Below are 27,647 nucleotides of genomic sequence, written 5' to 3'. Positions count from 1 at the left end.
TGAACGAGCTAATGGACTTTGGTTTTAACTGTTTGAAACAAAGTCGAGCTACGTCGGCTAAAGTGAGGGAGAAGGATCGATACATTACAGCATCCGAGGCATCGTGTAGCTCCATATATGTCTGAAATGATTCGATGTGCTCGGTTGGATCGGTTTTACTGGTGAAAGGTGTAATCTGTGGAAGACGGAACCGTTCCGTTAGCCGGGCTTGCATTATCTCTTCTGTGAACGGTGATGCTTTTACCTCGGGCTTTGTCTGATGTACGTCACGGCCTTGCTTCATGTCCGTAATCTCTTCCGGTACTTCCCTCCTGAAGTCTTGGAAGTCGGCTTTCTAGGGTTCGTCACTATCTGCCGTCCTCTGGACCGGGGGCCTGCTATTGCGCCTTCTCTGATTTATTTCGTGTCGAAGATCGGTGGCAAGTAATGGAGTGGTCACGGAATGAGCGGGTGTAGGCTCGGCCAAACCCTGGTGCTGACTTGGCTGAGGGACAAATCGCAGAGCGAAAGGCTGAGGGTCAACGAATTGTTGCAGGGCGTTCAACACCTGGTTATCGTCCTGTTGAGGCGGCTGAACTTGCTGACGATGAATCTGTTTCAGCATTTGCTTCATGAAGTTTATATCGGTTCTGAGTTCATGCACCTCCCTATCCAGCCAGCCATTCCCTTAGTTCCGCTGAGTATGTCTGGTCGAAACAGAGGTTGCCAGACGGGCCATAGAACCTTGCTAGTTGTCGGGTCGATTCTGAGCTCCGTTCGTACCCAGGAGGTCTTCGGTTGCCAGTGGTCCACTGACAACGACCTTATTAGGCTCGTTTTGAGCAGTTCTTCTAGTTCTCGCCATTGAAGCTTTTCGATAGAGCTTAGAAAATGACTTTTGTATCGTTTCCCTCAGACGGTGCCAATCTGTTAATGCAAAAAACTAGTACGTCCTCCTACAACTGTTCACCTGCACAAAAAAGGAAACAAAGGAGACCCTAGCTAGAGCCGGGGACCCTCTGATGCTAAAGTCAGTGATATGGCCGTATTCGAAGAGGTTTAGAAAAGTTTTTACGTACCTTTCATCTTGGAGGTCTCCTGTATTTATAGGAACAGGAGGGTCCCATCGTGCAGGGATTTCTCTCCTAATATCTCGGAGTTTTGATTTTAATCCTCTTTTGGACTCTATCCGATCCTGAGATTTTCGGGATCGGGAATCCTTTCACTGGATTTTCGGGACAGCGTTTTTATTTACGCCGTCTTTTCCTTGCTTGGCTCGGTCCTGACTGACTTTAGTGATGAGTGGATCTCGACTAGCTACAAGGATAACTGTCTACCTTCTGTCGAATGAAATGGAGTCGATCCGTAATCAATATCCTCTCTTAATCCGATAACCGACTCGATAACTGACCTAAATATAGATCGGTTTTATGGTCGGTCGGGTGACTTCTCAGTTTCGGGTCTTAATCAACCTCTTTGGATGTTGCTGCCTCGTTTACCGAGTCAACTTTATACATCTTATATACTTTGCCTTCTTGCTCATGACTTTGTAAGGTTCGGTCGGGATTCATTCCCCAGAACCCGAGCTAAGTCTCTCCTTTAGGCTTTTTGCTTACCTGCCTTGGTCGAGCTTATTGCCTCGGATCCCCGGGCGGTGTCAGTAGAATTAGTTCATTCCATAGCTGAGCCTTCAGACTTATACTATTTTTTCCCCAATATATTGTATTGATGTATTTGGAATATTCAGTGAAATGACACAATTCTCTGCTGAAGTGCTTTTGTAACTTGGCATAGAAAATTGTGTTGGGCTATTTTGATGGGTGCGATCAGATCCACCTGGATCATCTGATTTCTAAGGTCAAAACTTGTTAGGACCCCTAATATTAGACTGATCCGATCATTGGATGGGCCACACCAATTAGATGGGTATTCTAGGTAACTCATGTATTATATACTGTGTTGGGTCATCGGACATGTGAGATCCAATCTAGACTGTCACGTTCTGAAATTTGAATACAGAGTGTGCATCCTCAGACTCGAGTTTCGACTCATAATTTGTACATTATATACTTAACCCATTCCATCGTACAATTATTCAGAGGCAAAAGTGATATTCATTTTATATTACAATTAAGTTCATTATATGATTATTTAGAGACAAAAGTAATATTTATTTTCGAGTCGTAACTCTAATATTGGTCCTCCATCATGTGGGGCCCACATTAGATATGGACCATTCATCATTAGGACTGACCTTTGATGTGGATTGTTCATCATGTGGGACCCATCTTGATGTGGATCATCCATCATGTGCGGCCCACCATTATTAATTGCCCATCATGTGGAGCCCACTTTTAATATGGACTATCCATTATGTGGGCCCCACCTTCAATGTGGGTTGCCTATCATGTAGAGCTTGGCTTGGACGTGGGCGATTCATCATTAGGGCTGACCATTGTATGGGGCCACTTCAATATGGGCTATGAATCATGTGGGGCTAGCTTTGATGTGGGCCGTCCATCATGTAGAGCCCACCTTTGATGTGGACCGTCCATCATGTAGGCCCTACCTTTAAAGTGGGTGGTCCATCATACCATCCCGCTATAGATGTGGGGTTTTGTCATTATGGGCTGACCTTTGATGTGGACCATCCATATGTGCGCCGACATTAATACGAGGTCATCTATCATGTGGGGCCCACCTTTTTATGTGGATTATCCACTGTGTGAGCTCACTGTGGACAATCCACCACTAGAGGCCTCGTTTGATGCGGACCTTGAGAGAGCCTCCTTTGATATTGATATTACGAGGTGATTAGAAATGTCACAAGTTAAAAACTAAAAAAAGATTATTTATTAATACAAGTAGCTTTTGACACATAAGTTATTTTTATCATAATGCTTAGCAAACTAATTTAAGTAAAAAAAATGTAACTTAATTATTTAAGGTAAGTTAAAAAGTAACTTATTTGGTAGTCCATAGAGTGGTCCTTAGCGTACGAGCCACGCCTCAAAATTTTAGTTTGGGATGAGCTCAGTACCTGAATTTTGGGCTGTGACATTTTGCATGGCTTGGATCTTCTACAGAAACATCACTGGTAAAGACCATAGTTCTAAAACTCGCTGACTCAAAATTCAGACATGGCAACTCAACTCAGCGAGTTCTCGAGATGGGCCACTAGGAAGCTGATTCTGTAGACTGACTCAGTCCCAACTCGATAAGATTAATTGAGCTATGACTCAGAAATTCTGACGTGGAGTCACCCACCTGAGTCTTTTTCGTTTTTACGCAAAGCTAAAATGTTGAGTGGGTGATTTGAAACCCCGAATCAACTGGAGAGAGCACAACCCATATGAAATTCATTTTTGTCTACTATTTGTACATTTTATACTATTTATATTTAAATTAACTATTTTCAATGTTGCAACTGTTAATTAGATTAATTATTTAAATTAATAGATAGTTGAGCTGAGTCAAGCGAAGATTCAGCCGAGTCACCCAGCCAACCCGACACAGATGGTTATTAAGTCGAGTTTTTGGGCTCCTGAACTATTGGAAAGACACGATTGTATGTGAAATCTTAGTCAGATGTTCTATATCCCGGCAGATTGGGTGTTACCCGGGTAACAGCTGAGTAGGAATTACCCTTGCCATAGGGCCCACCTTGATCAGATGTTGTATATCCACTCTGTCCATCCGTTTTGAAGGCACATTTTAGGCTATAATCCCCAAAATTAACCGCATCCAACTCTCAGGTGGATCACACCACAAGAAACAGTGATGATCGAACTCCTCACCATTAAAAACTTCCGAAGGTCCACTGTAAGAAGATAGGTAATGTTTATTTGCTATCCAACCCGTTGATAAGGTCAAACAGAGATGGATGATGGGAAATTACAAATATTAGATTGATCCAAAAACTTTTGTGGCCTAAAAAAAGCTTTTAATGGTCGTTCACCAATATTTCCATTGGTGTGGCCCACCAGAGATATTTTTTCTCTTAATATTTGGGATAAAATCTTTAAATGAGCTGAATAAACGGATGGGCGGCGTGGATTAGAAATATATTCACCAACGTGGGCCCCACACGGTAAGGGTAACACCGACTAAGCTGTTCCCGGGTAACAGCTAATCCGCTACCCTCGGACCCGATTTACGGAATCATTACGGGCATCTGTCATTAGGGAAAGGGACAAATGCGGAGAAAGCACCTCAGGGGGGACATTTTGGTAGTTTTGTGGGAGAAAGAAGGCAGTTCCATTTCAAGTCCTCCTCTTTCTCTCTTTCATCATTGACGCGGATTGGATGATGCAACTCGCCTTTATAAACTATAGAAACAAATTTGATACTCCGGCAGAGTGTGATGGATGATACGCAGGCACTTAGAAATTAAATACGTGGCATATAAGTCGTTCAAACTGGGTAAAAATTATCGATATCAACCACAAACAAAAAAATCACTCCTATTTGATCATCTAACTATCGGATTTCGGGACATTTATTGAACGGCTAAAAAGTGGAATATATCCAATGGTCATAATTCAACAAACACATCCCCACGAATCAAAGGTTAGGATCCTTCTGTAACTTGGAGACAGTGAGTTATATCATTTAATTGTTTCAAATTCAGTTAACGTAACCCAAATGTATAATTCATGAGTGCTTGCGTATCAAGCGTCATATGCTGCCAGAGCATCAACCAATTCAAACTTTTGAATGGGACACTGGGACCTCCGTTTTCCGAGTCCTGGCCGTGTGGAAGACTCCACCGTAATTAGGCGGGCGAGGAGACCAAAGATCAAAGGGCAGTTTCGTAAATTCCTCTTTTGTTTGGTATTAGGATTTCCCGATCGTATTTTCTTTCTAAAATAGCCGAAGCAAATTTTCGAACGGAAGCTTTTTCCACACATGTGCGAGATCAGAGCCGTTCATCAGGGCATCCCCACGATGAGCGTATCTCGAAAACCACTCCCACCGCTAATAGAGGTTGACCAAGGGTTCAAAATGGACCGTGTCTATATAGAATAACAAACCGTTAAAAGAAACTGACGAACGGTTCAAATACTTCGTGCATGTACGGCCCACGGGATGATCGAATCTGCACGGTGAGGATCGCCTTATCAACGGGTCCCATCTCACACTTGTGAATCGTTTCCAAGTGGAGGCCGAGGAAGGTGAGTATCTCTCGTTGCTGCCAAACAAGTAGTATGAGTTTTTCAATAGGAAGCGGGTGTACCCATGCCACAGTACGCGCGCGGGGTGATTTTCACCTCGGATTGCATCTTAGATGATGATCTGAACCGTTCATGTTTTCGTTACTGCCATATAATCATGATGATTCTTAACTTTGACTCTTGGATTTGAATTTGATCCGTTAAAACTTTACTTTTCAATGTTCTAATTCATTTTCATGCACTATCATCCCTTCAACAAATGTTCCTTGGGATGGCCTCTGTAGCATAGAACTCAGAACATGAATAGTAGGATGACGAGCCTTTAGAGGACCCACGTCGACACTAAATCCCAGCTGTCAGATCTGTGGCCTTAAAAATTAATAATAATATAACTGTGTGAATGGTCCACATTTGAAGGGTAAAACTACATTAATCTGAAGTCTAGGACTGTCCAATCAATATGAGTTTTGTACCATCAGACGTAGAATATAGGGCCCACTAGATGGACGGCCTAGATTCCTTGACTATGCAGCAACGTGTACGGTGGTGAGTGGACATAAACGGAGACAGATTCACCAAGATGTGGAGGTTTACAAGATCGGGACCGTTTATTCTTCGGACCTGGCCGCACCATATGACGTATGTGTTTAATCCATGCCGTCCAGCCACTTTTTCAAGATTATTTTAAGGACGAGCCCAAAATGAGGCAGATCCAAATCTCATGTGGACCACACTATAAGAAACAGTGGTGATTGAATGGAACTGCGTGTGGCCCACTGTAATGTTTACTAACCATCCAACCTTTATTAGGTCATAACGGCCTGGATGAAGTGAAAACACAAACATAACTTCTGTAGCCCCATAGGAAGTTTTTAATGGTGGACGTTCAATCAACACTCTTTTCTTGCGGTGTGGTCCAGTTGAAATTTGGATCTATCTCATTTTTGGGCTCATGCCCTAAAATGATATGAAAAAACAGATGTACGACGTGGATAAAACAAATATATCATGGTGGGTCCAATGAGCACTGTCCAGTAGCCACCTCGCTACTGTCTACATCAGTAGGCAATCCACGTCCATATGGGCCACGGACACGTCAGCGGCGGATGAGCCCTCCCTGGCTTGTAAATGTCTGACACGTATCCTGTGGGGCCCACTGCCACCAGCCGTGTGCGATTAACACACTCCTTTGTCCCTGGTTTAAAAATCCAATGAGAGAAACATGTTTTCTACGAAAATAAGAGATGATTTACGTACACGTCAACGTTGGATGGTAGGAAGATATCTTGGGTATAACCATCAAGAAATATGAAGGCCATGCATTAAAAAAACTACTAAGAGAAATGATCACATGCATGCACTGTATGTAAATTTTCACGTGCAGACTCGTCCACCCTGCTAAAATCGTTACATTTTTAGGACATCCGAGCCAAGCAAAGGGTGGGCCAGACCATGAAGATTACCTGAGGAGAAACTAACCTGGTTCGAGCCATCAGGTGGGCCTTATGGTTGCAACAAATGGACTGGCCAATGGTTTGACTCAACATACAGTTGTGGCCCACCTAATGAGTAGATTGGCCTGATTTTGATGGTGAACGATCTTCATGGGATGGGCCCGCTTTTTCATGATTTGGATGTCCCAGAAACATGATGTGGTAGTGGGAAAATGGGTCTAATCATTTCTCAACTAATGCATTACTTTTATAATAAAAATATATGGATGAAAGATGAGCATGCCTAATCTTCCAGAGGCCATAGGCGTACAAAATAGGGATTTTGATGAAGTACTGCCCATATTTATATATAATTAGATATAACCACCCAAAAGTTTTCTTTAGATATCACCATCCACATTTTGATGGGCTTCTTTATTTTACCAATTTCTATCAAATACATTACATCCATTAGCTTATTTCTGAAGATCGTCCACCATCAAAATTAGGGCAATCCACTCAATAGGTGGGCCACACCTGTAGGTTGAGTCAAACCATTGGCCTGCCTATTTATTTCAACCATAAGGCCCACCTTAAGGCTCGATCCATGTTAGTTTCACCACAGGTGATCTTCATTATCTGGCCCACCGTTTATGTCCATTGGATTATTTCTGAGAATGAGAAAATAGCCACTAAAAAGTGGCCATACCTTTGCATATATTGATGAAAGGTCCATACCATTGTCCATCATCTTGAAATGCTCAATATGATTGTTGAACTACTTTTGAACGGTGTAGATCACTGTAAACCATCTTGGGAAAGTAAAGATTGTTGTTTACACTTTTGAGCTATCGAAATCACTATTCACAGTCCAAATCACTAATCACCTAATATTGAATGGTCTGGATCGCTGCTTATTATCTTTGAATGGTTCGTATTTATTGTTGATAAATGTCCTAAATCTGTCATACAGGCTTAATGACATCAAGGAAATTCGGCCAGCCCAAGAAAGTTTGGCTGAAAATCCAGCAACATATTCTTTTGAAATTTGTGAGAGGTTCGGCTAGCCAAAGTGTCGGTTCGGCTAGCTCAAGCTCTGCTTAGGCTAGCCTAAGATTACACAGTTTGAATACAGACTGCGTAAATTTAAGGCGGTTTCCAAATTATTCTAAGTTGGTGCGAAAGTTGGATTTCATAATCTATACATTGGAGTTCCTAGGATGCTCCATGTGTCATTCTAAGATATTCCAAGGCTTCCTAAACTATTCCAAAGATTTTCTAAATAGTTTTAGGATTTCAAAGGGTGTAGCAAAGGTTAGATTTGAGAATTGTTCAAATCGTGTAAGTCCTTTCTCTTTGTAATTTCTGTTTTCTAGTAAAGATCTGTCGCTTTGTGCAGTGGTTTTTTCCTGAAAGGGTTTTCCACGTTAAATTGTTGCGTTCTCTTTGTGTTTGCTTGGTGCTTTTGGATTGCGATCCTATATTCATCTCTGTGTGATTCCGCCGTTTATCTCAACGATATTATTGTCCATGCAGTTTTCAATGATCCAAAAAAGTGTTCATGATGTTCTATTTTTTATTTCAAAAAAAAAATTATTTCAGATATTTTAAATTTTTTCTTCAAAAGTATTTTAAAAAATAATATGATTTTTTTGTCTCGTAGTGTTGTGGGTTTACTTCCACATCAAATTGGCAAGGAGAAAATTTTGTGCATATAAGAAGAGAAATTTAGATATGGTTTAAGTCCATTACAAGGGGCACGTGAATTTGGTTGTGTGAGGGGGCTATGTTCTTAGCCCTAATCTATACCATGAACTGCACTTGTGCGCCAGGTCGGGCTCTAAACACAGTATAGTGTAGTGCATGTGCGATTATACTTACCAAAAGTCTAGCTATTTTATTGACGTTTGAAATCTCAGTTTTTGTAACCATTGACAGCATAGTCGAAATAGCATGAGTTTCAACCAATCATCTCTATGCTTTCATACAGTGGTGGTTCATGTTGTACTACAAACAAATCAACTTCAAGCCAAATGATATTCGTCACACCTTGTCTGCCTTGATTTCAATATGTCTTTCTAATTCCAAGTACTTAAATTTTCATTTTCCATTTTATTCTTCTTTTATAGATTATAATTTCAAAATTACGAATATACAGATTCAAAATTCCAACAATCTTAAAATTTATCTTATGATCTGTACATTTGTAACTATGGAAAACATCACAGTCGACCCGACCATTGAAATGTCCAAAATCGAACCATTCTCTAAATGCCATTTTAAAATGTGGAAACAGAAACTCACATTTGCTTTAGATACACTTAAAGAATCATATGTACTGTCTGATCCTTTCAAATATAATCCCAATATAGAATCTGATGTAAGCGATGACCATAAATGCAAAAATCATATCCTAAATTTCATTTATAATGAATTATATGTTGTTTATGCATCTTATGTAATAACCAAGGATATATGGTTTGCATTGACAAAGAAATATATTTTAGAAAAAGCAGGTACCAAAAAGTATGTTATATCTTCTTTTCTAAACTTTGCTTTGATAAATAATAAGCTCGTCTTTGATCAGATACTTGAATATCAAAATCTATTATACATGCTTATATATGAAGGATTGAAAATGGACTATGTTTTTCTTAAAGGTGATTTAATTGAAAAATACTCTCCCTCCTAGAAAGAATACATAAATAACATGAAACATAAGAAAAGTGGAATGTCGATAAAAACTATTATTGTACATGTTCTGGGAAGAACCGAACTAACCTACTACATGAGACATATATGCATTATGAAGAGGGAATAGGGCAATGTTAACGAAGAATCACCTGAATAGGCTCGCCAAACCACCAATGTATCGACCACATAGATGAGCCGATCTGAGCTCTGAGGAGAAATCCCAGAAATAAGCTTCGAGAAGAGACTCACCTATTGAGCTGAATTGCTCAAATTTAGAGCTCAGTAATAAAACCAACCACCTTAGCATATCAGACTAATTTCAACCTTGGACGAGAGATATCTGGAAAAAATCTCACATCGTACCGAGCAAACATAGACCCAACGAGATCTTAATCGAAGATCACGCTGATTGAGGCGGAATCAAAGATATTCTCGGGAGCAGATTTCCACTCAAATTCGAACCCTACAGTATATCTTACAAATCCCACTGAGATACGCAAACCGTCTAACCATCTATAAATACACCCCCTACATTGGGAGGAAGGTACACATAAAAAAAAAAATTTCAGCTCAAATCATATTCCTATGATAGACCTACACACCTAACTTAGGCTTCGGAGGGTTCCCAACCAACAACGTCGCCTTCGTGGTCCTTTACCATTTTAATGGTGCAGTTATCCAAGTGTCAATACGTGCAATCACAAGCTCATCCATGTTCAAACAATAATAATACATATTCGAATGGAGAAAGTAAACCATATTCACAATCAAAAGGAAAATACTACTAGCACTGCTTTAAATGCCAATTTGGTTGAAATAAATCAGGAAAATAAAATGATCAAATGATCATATTCTTATTATGAAAAATTATGTCACTTTATTAATCAATGTTGATACTTGAAAAGGACTCGTTTTCATTGTGGAAATCAGACCATCGTGTTGACTAATGCAGGCTAAAAAATAATAAGCAGGAAAAATAAGTCAAAAAGAAAGAAAAATGCTTTTATTGTGATAAATTTGGACATCGTTTTGAAGAATGTAAGCACAAAAAGAATCCTTCCATAGACAAGATAAAATAGTTGTAGTAGTATCCAAAATAAACATTGTTAATGCTATGCATTCGGTATTAGACACTAGGGCTACACGTTACATCTGTAAGGATAAAAGCATGTTTTCCTATTAACAAGTAGTAGGGTATGAACACGTGTTTATGAGAAATGCTTGAACCTCCTCAATAGTCGGAAAAGAAAAAATGATTCTAAATTTCACTTCTGTAAAGACCCATGCACTGAATGAAGTTCTACATGTGCTTAACATCAGAAAGAATTTAGTTTTTGGCTCTTTCCTGAATAAAGTTGGTGTCAAGTTGATATTTGATTCAGAGAAAGTTGTATTGTTCAGGAATAAAACATTTGTTGGGAATAGTTAATGTTGTGATGGACTATTTATATTGAATATATCCTCTATTGATATTAATAAGAGGAATTCCAATTATACTTATTTGACTAAATTGCTTAATTTATAGCACAACAGATTAGATTATGTATATGTAAATGTTTTGAAAAGAATGAGAAAACTAAGTCTTATATCTAATTTCTCGAATAAAAAACTGAAAAAATATAAAGTGAGTGTAGAATCTAAATTTCATTAAAAAAAAATCATATAAATCACTTTTTAGAGCATCTGAAACTCTAAAACTGATTCATAGCGACTCGGATGATTTTAAGAATCACATATTTAAAAATGAAAAAACATACTATGTGACTTTCATAGATGATTTATCTAGGTTATACCTACTAAGAAGTAAAGATAAAGCTTTGAAGTACTTTAATAAATATAAGACAGAAGTTGAAAATTAGTTAAATAATAAAATTAAGAGACTTGAAATAGATATGGGATATTAAGATGAATCCGTACAGTTTAAGAAATTTTGTGAAAAGAATGATATTATACATGAAACTATTACCTCTGTACACATAAATAAAATGGTATAGTAGAAAGAAAAAATAGAAGTTTAAAAAAAATGATGACTGTAATGTTAAATAACTTTGATTTACCCTTCAATATGTGGGGAGAAGCTATACTTTCTACTTGTCATATTTTAAATAAAATACTTTATAAAATTACAGGTAAGACACCTTACGAACCATGGAAGAAACACCCATCTAAATATAAATATCTTAAAGTGTGGGGGTGCTTAACAAAAATAGGATTACCGGAAACTATAAAATAAAAAATTAAAAAAATTAAAAAAAGTTTGGACAAAAAACAACATACTATGTGTTTATAGAATACGCATAAAATAATGCAGCGTACGAATTCTTATTTTTGAAATTCAATGATAACATTTTGGTTTTTAACATTATTATTGAGGCAAGAGATGAAGAATTTCTCTAAGAATATTTTTTCAATGAAAATTATGTTTAAAGAAATTAAAGATATTGATGCTTCAGGTATTGCCTCAACTAGTAAGATCATATAAAGCGAAAATGTAGAAGAAATAGAAATGAGAATGAAAGTAAGAGTTAGAAAAGAGACTGACTTATAGATGAATTTTATATATTTCTCATTGAGGATGATCTTTTAACTTATATAGAAGTTATTGATTCTCCTGATACATCATTTAGGAAAGAAGTTATAAATGATGGGATAAAAACCATTATGTCAAATAGAACTTAGGAATTAATAGATCTGCGACATGGGAATAAGGCAATAAATTGTAAATGGATTAAAAAAAGTTAAAATCATACCATTGACAAGTTCAAGAATAGGTTAGTGGATAAGGGTTTTAGACAAATAATAATAATAATAATAATAATAAATAAAATATTTTGACATATATTTTCCTGTGGGTAGAATCTTCTCCATTAGAGTTCTTATAGTAACAACTTCCATATATAAACTTCTTCAACATCAAATGGAAGTTAAAACAACTTTCTTAAATAGAAATTTAGAAGAAGCAATATTTATAAATCAACCTGAGAGTTACTATTTTGAAGGAAAAAAAAAGTAAGTTGATTAAATTCCTATATGATTTAAAACAAGCTCTGAAGCAGTGACATGAAAAATTTGATAATCTATTGAGATTCAATGGATACGGAATAAATGATGCCTACATATGCATATATTGTAAATTTACAAGTAATGAATGAGTTATTATTTGCTTGTATATAGATGACATGCTCATTTTTTAAATCAATCTTAAATTGATTAATTCTACGAAGAAATTTTCGTCGTAACAGTTTAATATGAAAGATCTTATCAAGGCTAATGTGTTTCTTAGAATAAAAGTAATCAGAAAAGATGATGGTTTTATTATATCTCAGTATCACTACAATCAGAAAGTGTTAATAGATTTTAATCACTTTGATATCATACTTGTTAGTACTCCTTATGACTATTTCATACATCTAAAGAAAATACGGGTGAAAATTTATCACAACTTGAATATTTCAAAATTATTAATAGTCTAATATACCTAATGAATTATACAAGACTCGATATAGCTAGCTTATGTAGTAAATAGATTAAGTAGATACACTCATAATTCTCATCATGACCATCAGAATGGTTTATCTAGAGTACTAAAGTACTTAAAAGGTACTATTGTATATGGTATATATTATATTGGTAGGTATATTTGAGTTTAGGATAACATAGTAAGACATTTACTACATGATTGAGTAATATCAATTAATTTTATAAGATCAAAGAAGAACTTGGCAGATCATCTAATTAAAGGACTTAGTAAACAATTAGTCATTAATATATTGGACAGAATGAGACTGGGTCCAATACCATGAGCTACCAATGTTGGCAACCTAACTTATATAAATGGAGATTTCATGTGATAGGTTTCAAATGTGTAAACAACAAGGCACTACGAGACTTTTAAGCACTACGATAAGAAAGCTCCTTTTATGGTGTAGGTAGTGCAAGTAACAATTGATGTAGGTCATGCAAACAACAATTAGTAAACTTGAGCCTCAAACTTTTAATGAATTCATATGTCAAACTTGGTGGTGCATTCAGTTGTTGCGTAAACTTAATGGAGTTCACTTATACAAGTATGGAGGTGAGGTCACTTCCTATGAGAATTTAGACAAATTCTCTAGTGCATTAGTAAAATTCAAGTAAAGGTGCATGGCCAAAAAATATCAAACCACATAACTACCTATATCGAAATAATTGTATGAGTGCCATGTATAGCTATTTTACACTAATATGAGTTTGGTTCAAAACTGTTTGTCACCTGACTCCTATAAACCTATTTTGTCTATTCTGAGTATCGATTCAAGTCAATTAGACATTGATATGATACAAAATATTTTTATTTAAACTAAAAGTCGTTATTTTAAAACATGTGTAGGATTGTTATATTTTATATTTCAAAATAATAAAATATCTTTATTTCAAATATTTTGAAAATTCTCTCCAAAAGTTATTTCAAAAAGCAACATGACTTTTTATCTTATAATATTGTAAGTTTAGTTCTACATAGTTAGAATTGACAATGAGAAAAACTTGAATATATAAGAGGAAGAATTTAGATAGGGCTTAAGCCCCTTTCAAAGGGCATGTGAATTTAGTTATATAGGGGTTTATGTCATTAACCCCAATATATGTAAGTGAGTATACTTGTCAAAAGTTTAACCATTTTGTTGCTTGCCAAAAAGTTTAATCATTTTATTGCCTTTTGGGAGAGGGTGCGTTTGCACCCTTTCATAGCGACCATTGAAGTCTATAAAAAGATTTATGTGATTTCGTTTTTTTATATGCATTCAACTTTACTTGCACTCTGAATATCAGTAAGTACAAATTGTTTCTCTTTGATTCATTTTGGTTCTATCTTTCAGTTAGACATATAGTAGTGCTTCGAGTCTTCGTATATCGCGTATACTAATGTGGTGAGATAACAATGGAGGGTATTCTTAAGGTTGATTGTCTAGACAACGTTTAAAAGATGGCAAATCAAGTTCTAGCCAAGTGATCTTCACCATGCCTCGATTCCAATAAGTCTTCCTAATTCCTTCTAGTTGAATTTTCATTTTCTATCTTGTTTTTCCTTTTATAGTTTGTAATTCTGAATTTTTAAAATTACATATCCAAAATTTCAACACGGGACTATCCCTTCATTGGCACATTTTAATCATTTTAAAAAATACATTAACAACCTAAAATGTGAGTAGTTACATCCAAAGAAAATTCTTTTTTGAGTCTCTATATAATCAGTCCAAAAAAAAAAAAATCCCTTTAAAAATTTATATATCGTTCTTATCACCATACATACGAACTTTCACATGCGGAACCATGTTTCCTGCAACATATGGCACGCCCAGGAGATCTGATCCGTCTAAAAGGCAGGCCGCACCATGACGATCGCTTGATCTGAGAGTCAAGCTGATCCACCCATTAAGTTCTTGACACATGTACCGTGATTCACACCATCAGCTGTCCATTGACTTCAATGGCGTGTCCTTCAATTTTTATAAATGGTAGGTGATTTTCATGGCGTGATCCATATCTTTGACCACTACGATATTCTAAAAATGTGATACATTGGCAGAAGCAAATGCATTAACGAGCAGATTAAAATGAACAAACGATGAGCATCATTGACTTGGACATGCAAGCGGATTGCGCGTCGTGACACATGCTACCGAACTCAGTGGTGGGTTGACGTCACTAAGTTCTATGGTTCCGTCATAATGTATGTGTTGTATCTACACCGTCCATCCATTTTTGGGAATGGTTCAAAAAATGAGGTAGGTCCAAAGCTCAATTGGACCACACCAAAGAAAGCAGTGGAGATAGTGATACCCTCGTTGAAACCTTCCTATGAATTCCTAGGGCCGACCATGATGTTTATATGCCATCTAACCTGTCCATAAGGTCGTGCAGACCTGGATGAAGGGAAAACAAAAATATCAAGCACCATAAGGTCGTGCAGACCTGGATGAAGGGAAAACAAAAATGTCAGCTTGATCCAAAACTTATGTAGCCCCAAGAAATTTTCAATGGTAGGCGTTCAACCCACGCTTCTTTACATGGCGTGGTCCATTTAAGCGTTGGATCTCCCTAATTTTTGGGTCGATGGCCGAAAATTATCTGGAAAAATGGATAGAGGGTGTGGATATAACATATACATCATGGTCGGACCCACAGAACTTGGTAACGTAGACACACCACGCAATCCGCTTGCCTTGGAACCTGTCCACGTGGCACTCTCGGGAAAGATCTTATCATGAAGAATCTTTAACCCAACGAACATTAACCTACTAAAGTGACATTTAACGGTCCAAAATGCGGATACAATATGCATGTATCTTACGCAAGGGGGTTGGCGAGCGATAGAGCCTTCACATTTGCATTTATTTATTACAAATAATACTTTCTATTATACAATAGGGTCAATGTAAGGCACGAGCCATGCACGCCATGGAAAATGATACGGTGCATTTACGTGCAATGGAATGGTTGAAGGCATTTTGGGAATCAACGACCAGTAATTTGAAAACAAGGTTTAAAATCGCGAATCGCATCGCTCGTAGCCAATACAGCGGTACCGTTTATGGACAATACCGGCATGTATTGGGACCGGTTCAGGAGATGGGCAAATGGTGTGTGGTTTTTTTTTTTTTTGTTTTTTGAAATTAGTAGGACCGGTTCCTCTTCTACTCACTGTAGTCTTTACCGACTGAGTAAACTCTGTGGGGCCCACCATCCTTTATGCATTTTATCCACTCTGTCCATCCATTTTACCAGATAATTTTAGGGCTTTAGCCCAAAAATGAAGACTATCCAATGCTCAAGTGGACCACACTACATGAAATAGTGTAAATTGAATGCCTACGGTTGAAAATTTCTTAGGGCTACAGAAGTTTTGGATCAAGCTGATATTTGTGTTTTCCATTCATCATGTCTGTATGATCTTATGAACAGCTTAGATGGCAAATAAGCATCACTAGGAGCCTTCGTAATGTTTCAAATGTGGAAATCATCATTCACGTTGTTTTCTATGGTGTGGTCCACTTAAGCTTTAGATATGTTTTAATTTTGGGTTCAACCCTTAAAATGAACATGAACAGAAAAAAGGAATGACAAGTATATTCAGGGTGGACCCAAAGAGTTTACTCAGTACCATAAAAGCGTATGTATGCCATCCAACCCATTGCAGTGAGCCCCACAGTGATGATGGGTGCCCAAAAAATCAAACTTATCCAATCATTAAGTGGACCAAAATATAAGAAAACAATTAACAATCACCCAAAAGTCTCCAAATTGACGTGTCAGCTAACATGAAAGTTGAATAGGCCTGATTTTCGGGGCATCCTACTCTCATTTGCCATCACCATGTTCCGTGGATCCCACCATGATTTGTGTTGTATCCGCACCGTCCAACCATCTGGAGAGATCATTTCAGGATATGAGCCAGAAAATGAGGCAGATCTAAAGCTTAAGTGGACCCACCACAGAAAATAGTGGGGATTGAATGCCTACCATTAAAATCTTCTTTGAGCCACAGAAGTTTTCTATCAAGCTGATATTTGTGCTTTCCCTTATTCCATATCTTTGTTAGCTTATAAAAAGGTTGGATCTGAGATAAACCTCATGGTCGGCCCTGGGAAAGTTTCAATGGTGGGCGTCACTGTCCCCACTGTTTTCTGTGGTAGGGTCCACTTGAGATTTGGATCTGCCTCATTCTTTGGCTCATGACCTAAACTGATCTCTCCAAGTGGATGGATGGTGTGGATACAACACATACATCATGGTGGGGCCCAAAGAATGTGGTGACGTCACTTCGACTTTCTACTGTCGGGTTCAGCAGCTAATCGGCGTCCACTCTAATTGCGGCCCGACCCAGCTGGAGAGGTTGAATGACATGCACATGCTATGGTGGGCCACTCACAACCCTTGTAGAATAGGCCATGAACCCAGAGTACGGAACCAGAAGAGTCCGTGAGGCTCACCACTCAAATACTAAGGTTGGGCCTTTGCTTTTTTTTTTTTTTTTTTTTTGGATTCTGTCAGTTGTGTTTGGCAACCTGGATTTTCCATTTATGGAATTCAGAAATCGTGTTTAGCAAACTAGATTTGTGGAGTTTAAACTTCTTTTGTAAGCTCAAAAATCTCTCATATTGGTAGATCCCAACCATTTTGATCTTTGGACTATTTCAGTTGAATGTGGACCATTGCTGTATGATGTACTCAATCTATTCACAGGCTATTCGTTGAAGAATTGGGATCTTCCAATGTAAAATATTTTTAACAAATCATCCATGGTAGGGCGCAGCTAATCTATGGTTCAGGTGACAAGACTACTGCCTCACATGTTTGGAATCCTACACATCAGCAAATTGTACTTGGAACATATAATTCCTCCTGTCACAATGAAAGATGGGCGTTTAGCAGAAACACCCATTATATTAAGGGCCTGTTTGGATACCACCAAATAAGTTACTTTTTCTAATTACAGCAGTAGATAAGTGACTTATTTCAGATAAGAAAGTTTGGTAGTTTAAGTAACTATTTTACTTAAAAGTACTTAATCATTTCATTACTTTTTTTTTAAAGCTCTTCCTTCTCAAAAGTTGCTGAAGAGAGGCATCAGGAGAGACGAATGAGAGGAGAAGCTGATATGTATGTTGTTTACCAAACATTTTTTTTTTCCTTACACACGGACAAACACACCCCACACACACACGCCGTGGGATTTCACCACCGGTGGGTACTCGAACCCTTGACCCGGTGTTGAAACTCCTGGGAGTCTACCACCCGGGTAAGAGTAAGGACCCGTTGTTTACCAAACATACTTATCTTCTCAATAAGTAGAAACTAAGATAAGCAACTTAAGATCCAAACGGCATTTGGATTGTAAGTTACAACATACTTATCAGCTTCTCCTCTCTCTCTTCCAATGCCTCTCTTCGGCAATTTATGAAAAGTAACAAAGCTATAAAAAAAATTAACTTACGTGATTAAGTACTTTTAAGTAAAATAGTTACTTATTAACTAATCATAAACCAAACTTATCTAAAATAAGTTACTTATCTATTTCTGTAAGTATCGGCCCTAAGTGTACTGAAAAACAATGAAAAAATCCCACTCCAAATGAACAGAATTCCCTTAAATTCTTTCCTAAGTAGACCATATTCATTCCAAACATTTATAGGTAGTTTTGTGCACATGCCAGCACAAGTTTTAGATGCAAGAGGTTGGTCTTGATTCTTCAAGATTGATATACTGCTACAGTAAAGAAACAGTTAATGATTACCGAAGAAACTTAAGAAAGGAGAGCAGGAATCCTTGGATTAAAATGGTATCAGAGACTGAACAAAACAAGAGCGGATTATTGAGTCAGAACTAAAATGCCATTTTCTCACTGAATCTTTATTGGATGGCATTTTATGCTTTTCCCATTTTCCCAGGTCTGTCGGGGCAGATATCCAGGAAGAACAATCCATCTAATCAATTAAGGCATGAGTTGGCAAGAGACTTCTCCTCAATAAGCTCATTTGCTGTGGCATCCATCTTTGCCCTTGAATGCTCATCAATCTTGAGACCTGCCCATTGAAATAAATAATAGAGAAGGTTACCAATAAAGTAATTAGTTAATTAATTAAAGAGAATGGTAAAGATTGAGTCTGACATTTTTCTCATTCTATAAAATAAAACCATAAAACAATTTCTATCATTCATAAACAAGAAATAAATCAAAGAAAGAGGCCAAGAGGAGTCTTGATATTGTGCTGAGAAAAAGAAAAGAAAAGAAAAGAAAAGGGAACATCCTGCAATATTATGAAAAAAATGATGAGACGATGACTGATAGTAAACCATACGCATGACTAACTTGCAAATATATTGCCTAGCGATTTCGAGACAATGTTCCTCATAAAGTTCCTTTTTTTTTTTTTTTTTAAATGATTGCAAATCAGTGTTTTGGTGAATCTGGAAATTAGCAGAGAGCCATTTAGAGCATTGCCAATGTCAACCACATCAAAGAACTATACTCAGTTAAAAACAATGTATAAAACTCGACTGGAGCGCGGGTTCTGTTCTGCTCTGCCCTAGTTGATAGTGGAGATGGGGCAGCGATCACAGGTTTTTCTCTGGATGTGAAAAAAGAAAATCACATCCCTTGCAAGGAAGCAAAATCAAACAATCTGGTTCCAACCTAGTGTCCCAAAGCTTCTTCCATTGGTGCCATTCATACATCTGGATGCCCCACCAAAAACTCCACTAAAACCACCTTCAACTCAATCAGTTCTCATTTATATAAGTTTTCATCATTTCCAAATATAGACGTTGTGAGTTCCCTACGTAAACAAATAACCATAATGGCTGTTCTCTGGGTGGTTTGGGCAGAAAGAAATAATCATTGCTTCCAGAATTCTCCGGTCTCTGCAGCGGGTGGTTTTTCGAGAGTTGTAGTTCTTTTCAGAGATTGGGCACCTTAGTTTTTCCTGTTTGGGGGGTGCTTGCTGCTGTGGAGTAAGCTTTCTATAGTTTCTTTGCTTTTGCTTCTCTCTTCTTTTTCTTTTTCTTTTTTTTTTCCTATTGTGATGTTGTTGTTTTTTTTTTCTTGTTGTCTTTGTTTCCTTTCACTTTCTTTCAATAATATTCTCATCTTTCAAAAAAATAAAAAATAAAAACTTATCATGAACACTTTCTATTCCAACTTAATTCTTCAACGGAAATTCACGAATCAATTCAGAAAAATCAGATGGAGTTGTAACAGGGGAATTTTCTGTAATCTCCTGTTTGTCATTTACTGAAAAGAAAGAACAGACTCCAGTGTCCTACAGATGCAGAAAACTTACCCTGCACAATTGACCATTCTCCATTTTTGCAAGTAACAGGAAAGGAGTAAATAAGACCCGCAGGAATGTTATAGGATCCTTCAGAGTACACTCCCATTGAAACCCATGTACCCTGGAAACAGGTAGAGAGAGAGAAAAGAATAGAACTTCAAAATCAAAAATGCAAGACAGCTAGCGCAAGTCCATTTAGTGTTTAACGAAAGTTAACCTTGGGTGTGCCCAGAACCCAATCGCGTATGTGATCACACGCGGAACTTGCAGCAGATAAAGCACTCGACAGCTTGCGAGCTTTGATGATGGCTGCACCCCGTTGTTGTACAGTTGTGATGAACTCATTATTCAGCCTATAGTAATATTTTAAAAAAATCAATGAAATTAGTAACCTAATGGAAAATGCATGAAGGTGCCTAGATTTATGTGGATTTCTGCAAATTGTTAAATCATCATTTAACTACCTTACCCTTTAGTGTTACATACGATTGGCATTTTGGAAAATAATATAGAGATGCTACAATGGATGCTTTCAGAGATTCAGGCATCTTCAAGACCATTATATGGTAACAATCAATCCTTTTGAGCAATGGCCTTCATTTTGCAAAATTGGTAAACAAAGAAAAGAAAATTTGGCCAAACACTACCATTGATCGTTGGCAACAAGTTCTCTGACAGACTTTTCTCCAGCAGCGGTGGTGACAACAGCATGATTGACATCTGGGTATTGAGTGGAAGAGTGGTTTCCCCATATGATGACATTCTTCACGTCACTGACCTGCACATTTAACCTCTCAGAGATTTGGCCTAGAGCTCTGTTGTGATCAAGGCGTGTAAGGCATGAGATGTTCTTCTCGGGTATTGAAGGGGCAAATTCTTTCAGAATGAGTGCATTTGTGTTTGCTGGGTTAGCGACAACCAGCACCTGTTAGGGTAAATAGAAACAAATTTGTCAGAAGATGAAGAATTGCTAAGTAGCTTGAAACACAAGCACATGCGTCTATGCAGTGTTCAAAATATTGGTATCGTGTTACGCATCGCACATTTGGGATGCGGATGCATATCGGTTATCGCATGGGATATATCGGTTGTATCGCGTAATGTATCGCTGTTGTTGGAAACATGGGGAAACATTGAGAAATTGGTTGAATTTTTCAATGAAACTTCAGTAATTGTTTAAAAAGACATCAAAACACACTTATAAATCAAAACATTATAAAAAACAAGAGCACACAATAGGTTAGCTTTGTATGGGGTCTTAATCTATACATTGTCTAGCTGAATTGATACTAGTATATTCAAAGTCTACATATAATTTATAAACGTAAGAAGACATGTGGAAACACAAGCAATACATTCAAAAGCAAAAGAAGAATAACTAGATCAGGTTACGTACATGTTTGATTTTATGTTTGGACACATAGATTGAAACCGATTTGTAAGAAAGTGAGATTTTTTTTATTTTTTTTTCAATTTTCCGCAACTTGGCCCATCTCCAAATCTGAAAATCAAAGCTCCCAAACAATGAATTTTCACGCAAAACATGAAAAATCATGGATTTGTAACAATTTGACACTGATTTAAGATGATTTACAAAGGGGGGAGGGGGATACATCAGCCAATATCGTCGATAGAACACTGCACCCATGCACTAGTAGATAGACCCATAATGCAAATTCAAAATAGACTTTGGAACAAAACCATGTTTCTTCATGTCAAAAATATCAGAAAAATCTGAAAACAAGAAGTATTATAAAATTTATATCATTTTAGAATATTATCATAGAGGTGGAGTTTGCTGCATGTGAGGAACAATGAACTTCCCTGTTGTGCACCGAGTTTGTACATGTGGGACCAGGGCTGTTTTATCCAATCCATTGATCTGTGGCACCTACCATATATGGAGCAAGCCCAAAAAATATCGTCAACTGGTCAGCTCTAACCTTTCCATTTTTTTAGCATGCAAATACATGGTTAAGAAGAAATGCACGAACAACCCACATTCAATGGAGAAAAAACCAAATATTCGATGGTTAGGATCTTCCTATTTTGGATAATTTTTGGGAATGGTCCATACGATCAGATCAATGACTCAGGTGAAACAAGCATCAGCGACACACATACAAATTTGGTGGACAACAGGGTAGTTCCTGCCTGTCACAACCAGGAAACTCAACCCCATTATAATAAAACATCATGACAATTGTCATGTCAGAGATACCATATTAAATTCTGTTTGGTAGCAAGAAAATATATTGTTAGGAACAATTGCTGCAAAGGTGTAATTGTTACACCTTTTGCAATCACTTACTTGTCTTCAGTGCTTGTAAGGACAAAATGACCAGTGAGAAAAAAAGAGTGCACAGATTGTTAGAATTTTAATATCATGGTGTATTTTCTAAAAGAAGAAAATAGGTGTAGCGATCACAACCTTGTAACAAATGTTCCTACCACAATACTTTGTGTTGCAACCAAACAGAGCCCAAGATAGAATTCAAGTTGAGATACTTTAATGGGTTGGGTTTATAAATGTGGGGCCAGCAAGAATATAGGAAACAAACCAAACAAGACCCACAGAATGCTTGGCAAGGTCTGCCTGTATCTAATAGGGGCAGTACCTATTTTTATAGGCAACATAGCTACCTCTGCATCATGCATCCAAAACCCATCTTAAATTGAGGCTTCAACGCCACTCAAGATTGTATAAAAGTAAACCAAAACTTAAAAACCAACATTGATGAATATTTGCACATATTAGTGGATTGTCTAGGGCATAGCCGATGCCAAAAAAGGGCACCAAAAAAAAAAAAAAGAAAAGCATTGCATGTGGTCAGTGGTCACTTGATTCCCAAACAACCCAAATAATGAAGCAAGTAAACAAGTAAACCAAAACTTAAAAACCAACATCGATGAATATTTGCACATATTAGTGGATTGTCTGGGGCACAGCCGATGCCAAACAAGGGCACCAAAAAAAAAAGAAGCATTGCATGTGGTTAGTGGTCACTTGATTCCCAAACAACCCAAATAATGAAGCAAGTAAACAAGTCATCTTGTTCATGTGTAGGTAACCACTGATAGACTGAAACAATCAAGTTAATGAATAAAATTCTGGAAACGAATACGGTGTGCACTGACAGAGTCAAAGAAATCAAGAGAATGAATAAAATCCTTCAAACAGATGTGGTATGACTGGCTAAAACTCCACAATAGAGGGAAGTTCTTTCCAAGGTCTCTAAACACATGCCCAATAGTTTTAATCAATTCCCCAAGTTCTGATAGACAATGCTTTCCTACAGAAATGCAGGCAGCTATTCTCTTCTCCGCTTACCTTAATAATGAGATTCCAACCTGGTGAGTGGGAGAGTTTGAATTGAACAGAATTAGAACACACTGACAATGAATCCAGATTATGAAGCTGATATCAAAGAAAATCTGGTCGCTCCGTAGAGTTCTGCTAATCCCAAGCATGTGTATAAGGCAGTCCATCTACTAAAAACCAGTTGTGAGCTCCAATCCATGCATGGGATGGATCACCCTGACTTTTGTGCCTGTGCATATACAAGGTGTTACAGACTTGATGGACCAATTGTGTCCTGCACCATGGCATATGGGGTGGCATGCACATTGTAGATAAGCTGCCTTGAACACGTATCTGATTAGCAAACCTCCACTTTGTACTGTCTAGAACTACATAAGAACTGAAAAGATAAGGATAAAAAAGAGAAAGCACTGCCCACATCACCTTGCAGTTTTTAGCTGCATGCTGCTCCAATGCTGTAGCTTGCTCCTTGTAGATGGATACATTTTTTGACATCACGTCTTTCCTTTCCATCCCTTCCTTCCTAGGGAATCCACCAACCATTACTGCTACATTCACACCCTTACATGCTTCGACAGCATCCGTGGTGGCAACAACACCTGTCAAACGATACATACATTACATATATGAAAGGGACCCAGCCAACTGAAAATAAAACAGTACAATTTGGTTCAATCAATCAATTAAAGGGCAAAGATAGCAAACCTTTGAGGAGTGGGAATGCAGCGTCAATCAACTCCATCTTCACCCCGTTCAAGGCCTCTGCAGCAGGTGGAATATCAAGCATGTGCAGAATTACAGGTTGATCAGGGCCCAGCATCACCCCTCTAGCAATCATGGGGACAAGAGCATAGCCTATTTGTCCTGTAAACAAACAGATGTCAAGTGAGAGCTGTTAGTGGAAGTCTTGGAGTAGAAAAGCCCCTATGTTGTCCTTGGTGTTTTAAATAGCTTATGCTATGTAGCATGTAGCTTACACTGTAGCATAGCTTAGCCTTAACACTGTGTAGCCTACACATCAAAATAACTTAACTCGCATGTAGCCTACGCTACATGTTAATTTACATACGCTACATGCTACATAGCCAACACTACACATTACATACCTTACACTACAAGTTATTTTTCACTAAAACAAAAATCAATTAATATTTTCAATGATTTGTTACATTTTTCTATTTTTCAAGAAAAGTAGTTAATCTTTTCAGCAATTTTAGCAAAATAATAAAAGCAACAGTATTAATCGGCTCCGTTGCTCTTTCTTCATCTTTATAGTTAATCTTCTCCCTATTTTCCTATTATTTTAGGCTGTGTTTGGTTGCACTAGTTATCATGAAATTTTATTATTAGTTAGTCTAATTTGGTGCAAAATATCATGAAATTTCATGATATTTGGTGCAACCAAGGTTAATTAAAAATCTAGAAGTACTATGTAGCTTACACCTCATGTTTCAGAGAAGTGAATGCTAACACCACACGCTATTTGCTATTTAAAACACTGGTTGTACTATAGGAAAAATATAAATATACCTAAATGGTTCTCTAATAAAATATCGAGTTGATTTTGTTTCCAACAATAAAATCTAATTCTATTTGAATCTTTCTTTCTTCGATAGCCAAACACAAATGGAGTCCCCAAAGAAATATACCATCTGTCTCTGCCTTAGTCACCCAAATCAAAGCCATTGTCACAGAGGCCAAAGAAGATGAGCAGTCCCGAGAAGTTTTCTTTTGACTCATGAAATGAAAATGGTCATACACAAATATTCTAGATCATTCCAAGTAAAAAGGATAGCCAATTTAATTGATTGGCTTCAAGTTTCTCTATTTGCACTACAAGATCTCCAATATTTTCCAATATTGAATCAAATAGAATAACCCTAGACCTCATGGACAATTCTTCATATACCTCTACATACCAGTGTTGGGTTTGACACAACATGGGCATGGGAATGAGATTTGTGTATGATACAGATCATCCAAACCCCAATATTTTATATTAACAATAAAAATATTTAAAAACATTAAAATATGTATACATTTTTAAAATATATATACTCCACATGTTTTGGTGAGCATTGTATAATACCTTAACAGGAGGGAGAAAAAAAAAAAAAAAAGGGGTGGGTCTGTCGAAAAAATATTGTAGCACTTCACTCAGCTTCTTGCAGAAACGAATGAAATAGTTGTAATATATTTCCACAATCCACACTAACAATAAATCAGAGGGTGCTGACAGCGAAAAAGATATACATGAACAAATGCAATAGCCCACACTAATCCCACCAAATTTAAACGTGTCATTTCAACTAAATATAAATACAATAGTTAGAAGCATAATACAATCAATAACAAGGTACATCTGTTGAAAACCCGGTTTCTGCAAAAGAGAACGAGTTGGCATGCAAAAGAGAACGAGTTGGCATGCCTGCTGCACCAGTCACCAGGACCTTCAAAGGTTGCTTTTTTACGTTTGGAAAACTCGTTAAATATCTAACCAACCTACGAAAGAGAGAGAGAGACGCCGAGAAGGCCAGCATTCTCTCAAGTAAGGTAAGATTCGACATTTGGTTAAGATGCACCAAAGGGGAGTTTTGCTAATGATCAACAACGTGAACATTTCTTCCAATGTGTATATATATATATATATATATATTAATCGAATGATACTTTTCTTCTTCTTCTTTTTCACATAATAGCGTCCCTTCAAAGCATCCTAGATTCCATAGTACGAACTTCCTACACCTCTTTCTTAAGAAAAGAACACAAGAAAATCCATAAACACTGCCAAAGAACATGGAATCGGCCAAAAGGTTGTGCAAAATTTTCATGATTTGATTTGAATAAGCAGGGGCGAGGGGTGGGGGGGTCATAGTTAAGTGATCCAAAACAGTTGATCGTATGGGCCCCAATGTGGATTTGTCATCAACCAATAATCCTAATCCTTCGATAGGTGGTCAACATATAGACAGACGGTTAAGAGATAAAAGGATGAAAGATTGTAAAGCTAAGATCTTCCAGTCTGGGGGTCTTTCAGTGCATGGGCCATCGAAGGTGAAATCTTTCATATCAAGGGTTTGGATCATTCAATCATGGGCCCCACTTGTACCAACTGAAAAGCCTTACGGTGTACCATACAACATTGGGAATGAAGAGTAAAGGAGATGGACTTCCGTTGTTTTAAGAAAATGCTAGAATTCCAATGCTGTGAGTTGTGCAAGAACTGGACATCTGTGATGACAAATTGACAATCCATGATCCCAGCCATTCATCTGGGGGAGCCTACCGTGGACAGGGCACAGTAGCGAAATCCCTCCGACTGGATGGTCCAATGACCTACAAAATGGACGGTAGAGAAAGAATACTGGGAACCGTCATTAATGAGTGAGAAAAAGAACCACACACGTCCTCTTTTTTGTACATCAGAGTAGACAATCCGTGGCCAGTGCGCCGCGCACAGGCGAGAAGAGCTCATTTAAAGAAAGGAGAGAAATCAGATCTGAGAGAGAGAGAGAGAGAGAGAGAGAGAGAGAGAGAGAACCAGCAGCTCCAGTGACGAGAACCCTGAGAGGAGCGTCCTTAGCCATGGATGGAATTCGATGGAGAGAAATTGTGAAGTTGGAAAAGGGATGGGAAATTGGAATTTGTGATTGAGGAAGTGAGGTGTATGTGGGAGTGCATGCATGTCCATTTATAGGTGGATAGACTGCACGGGATTGGATTGGAGATTGAGGAGATCGAGGAATACGATCACAATGACAGCAGCTCTTTTCGCGCCAAACGAAGCTGTTAGTTAGTTTGTTTTAGCCTTGTATCAAAACCAAATGGATTCGCGGGATGACAACCTGATCAAGCGATTCGCATCCTGCGTGCAGTATCCAGGCCGCTCATTCAAGTGGATCCAACACACCCCAGCACAAAGTAGATGATTCCTACGTGTAGGAAGAAAGTTGAAGGAGAAAAACTCTGATACTAAGTCAGCTTGTGATGGATGATACGCAGGTAATTAGAAATTGCATACGTGGCATGCAAGTAATTCAAATTAAACTGGCCAAATTTTTAGCCCCCAGTTTAAATGTCCAATGCACCAATAATTAACATTATTTTATTATCTGACCATTGGATTGGTGGACATTGACTAGACAGTTGAAAATGAGAAATATCCAACGGCCCAATCTCAACAAAATGGCCAGGAATCAAAGGTTAGGATTCTTCAAGAGATGTGATTTTGGAA

At 37.7% G+C, this 27,647-nt stretch overlaps 1 protein-coding gene across 3 annotated transcripts; it reads right to left on the bottom strand.

Annotated features, from left to right (window-relative positions):
- Positions 1 to 18,394: 18,394 nt before the first annotated feature.
- LOC131233893 (malate dehydrogenase-like) lies at positions 18,395 to 27,107 on the bottom strand. 3 transcript variants are annotated; one of them, XM_058230729.1, is made up of 7 exons: positions 26,955 to 27,107; positions 24,119 to 24,277; positions 23,837 to 24,012; positions 20,739 to 21,016; positions 20,309 to 20,444; positions 20,101 to 20,212; positions 18,395 to 18,843 (listed from the first exon to the last, which is right to left on the bottom strand). In XM_058230729.1, exons 1-7 carry the CDS (start codon positions 26,998 to 27,000, stop codon positions 18,749 to 18,751), a joined length of 1,002 nt encoding a protein of 333 aa, XP_058086712.1. In that variant the 5' UTR covers positions 27,001 to 27,107; the 3' UTR covers positions 18,395 to 18,748. The 3 variants fall into 3 exon arrangements, with proteins under 3 accessions (XP_058086712.1, XP_058086713.1, XP_058086711.1); XM_058230730.1 differs by lacking the exon at positions 26,955 to 27,107 and adding an exon at positions 26,812 to 26,851; XM_058230728.1 differs by lacking the exon at positions 26,955 to 27,107 and adding an exon at positions 25,842 to 25,995.
- Positions 27,108 to 27,647: the final 540 nt, after the last annotated feature.

Source organism: Magnolia sinica, chromosome 18, assembly GCF_029962835.1.
Source record: "Magnolia sinica isolate HGM2019 chromosome 18, MsV1, whole genome shotgun sequence".
NCBI classification, from domain to species: Eukaryota; Viridiplantae; Streptophyta; class Magnoliopsida; order Magnoliales; family Magnoliaceae; genus Magnolia; species Magnolia sinica.
This window is presented reverse-complemented; position numbering and strand designations above follow the sequence as displayed.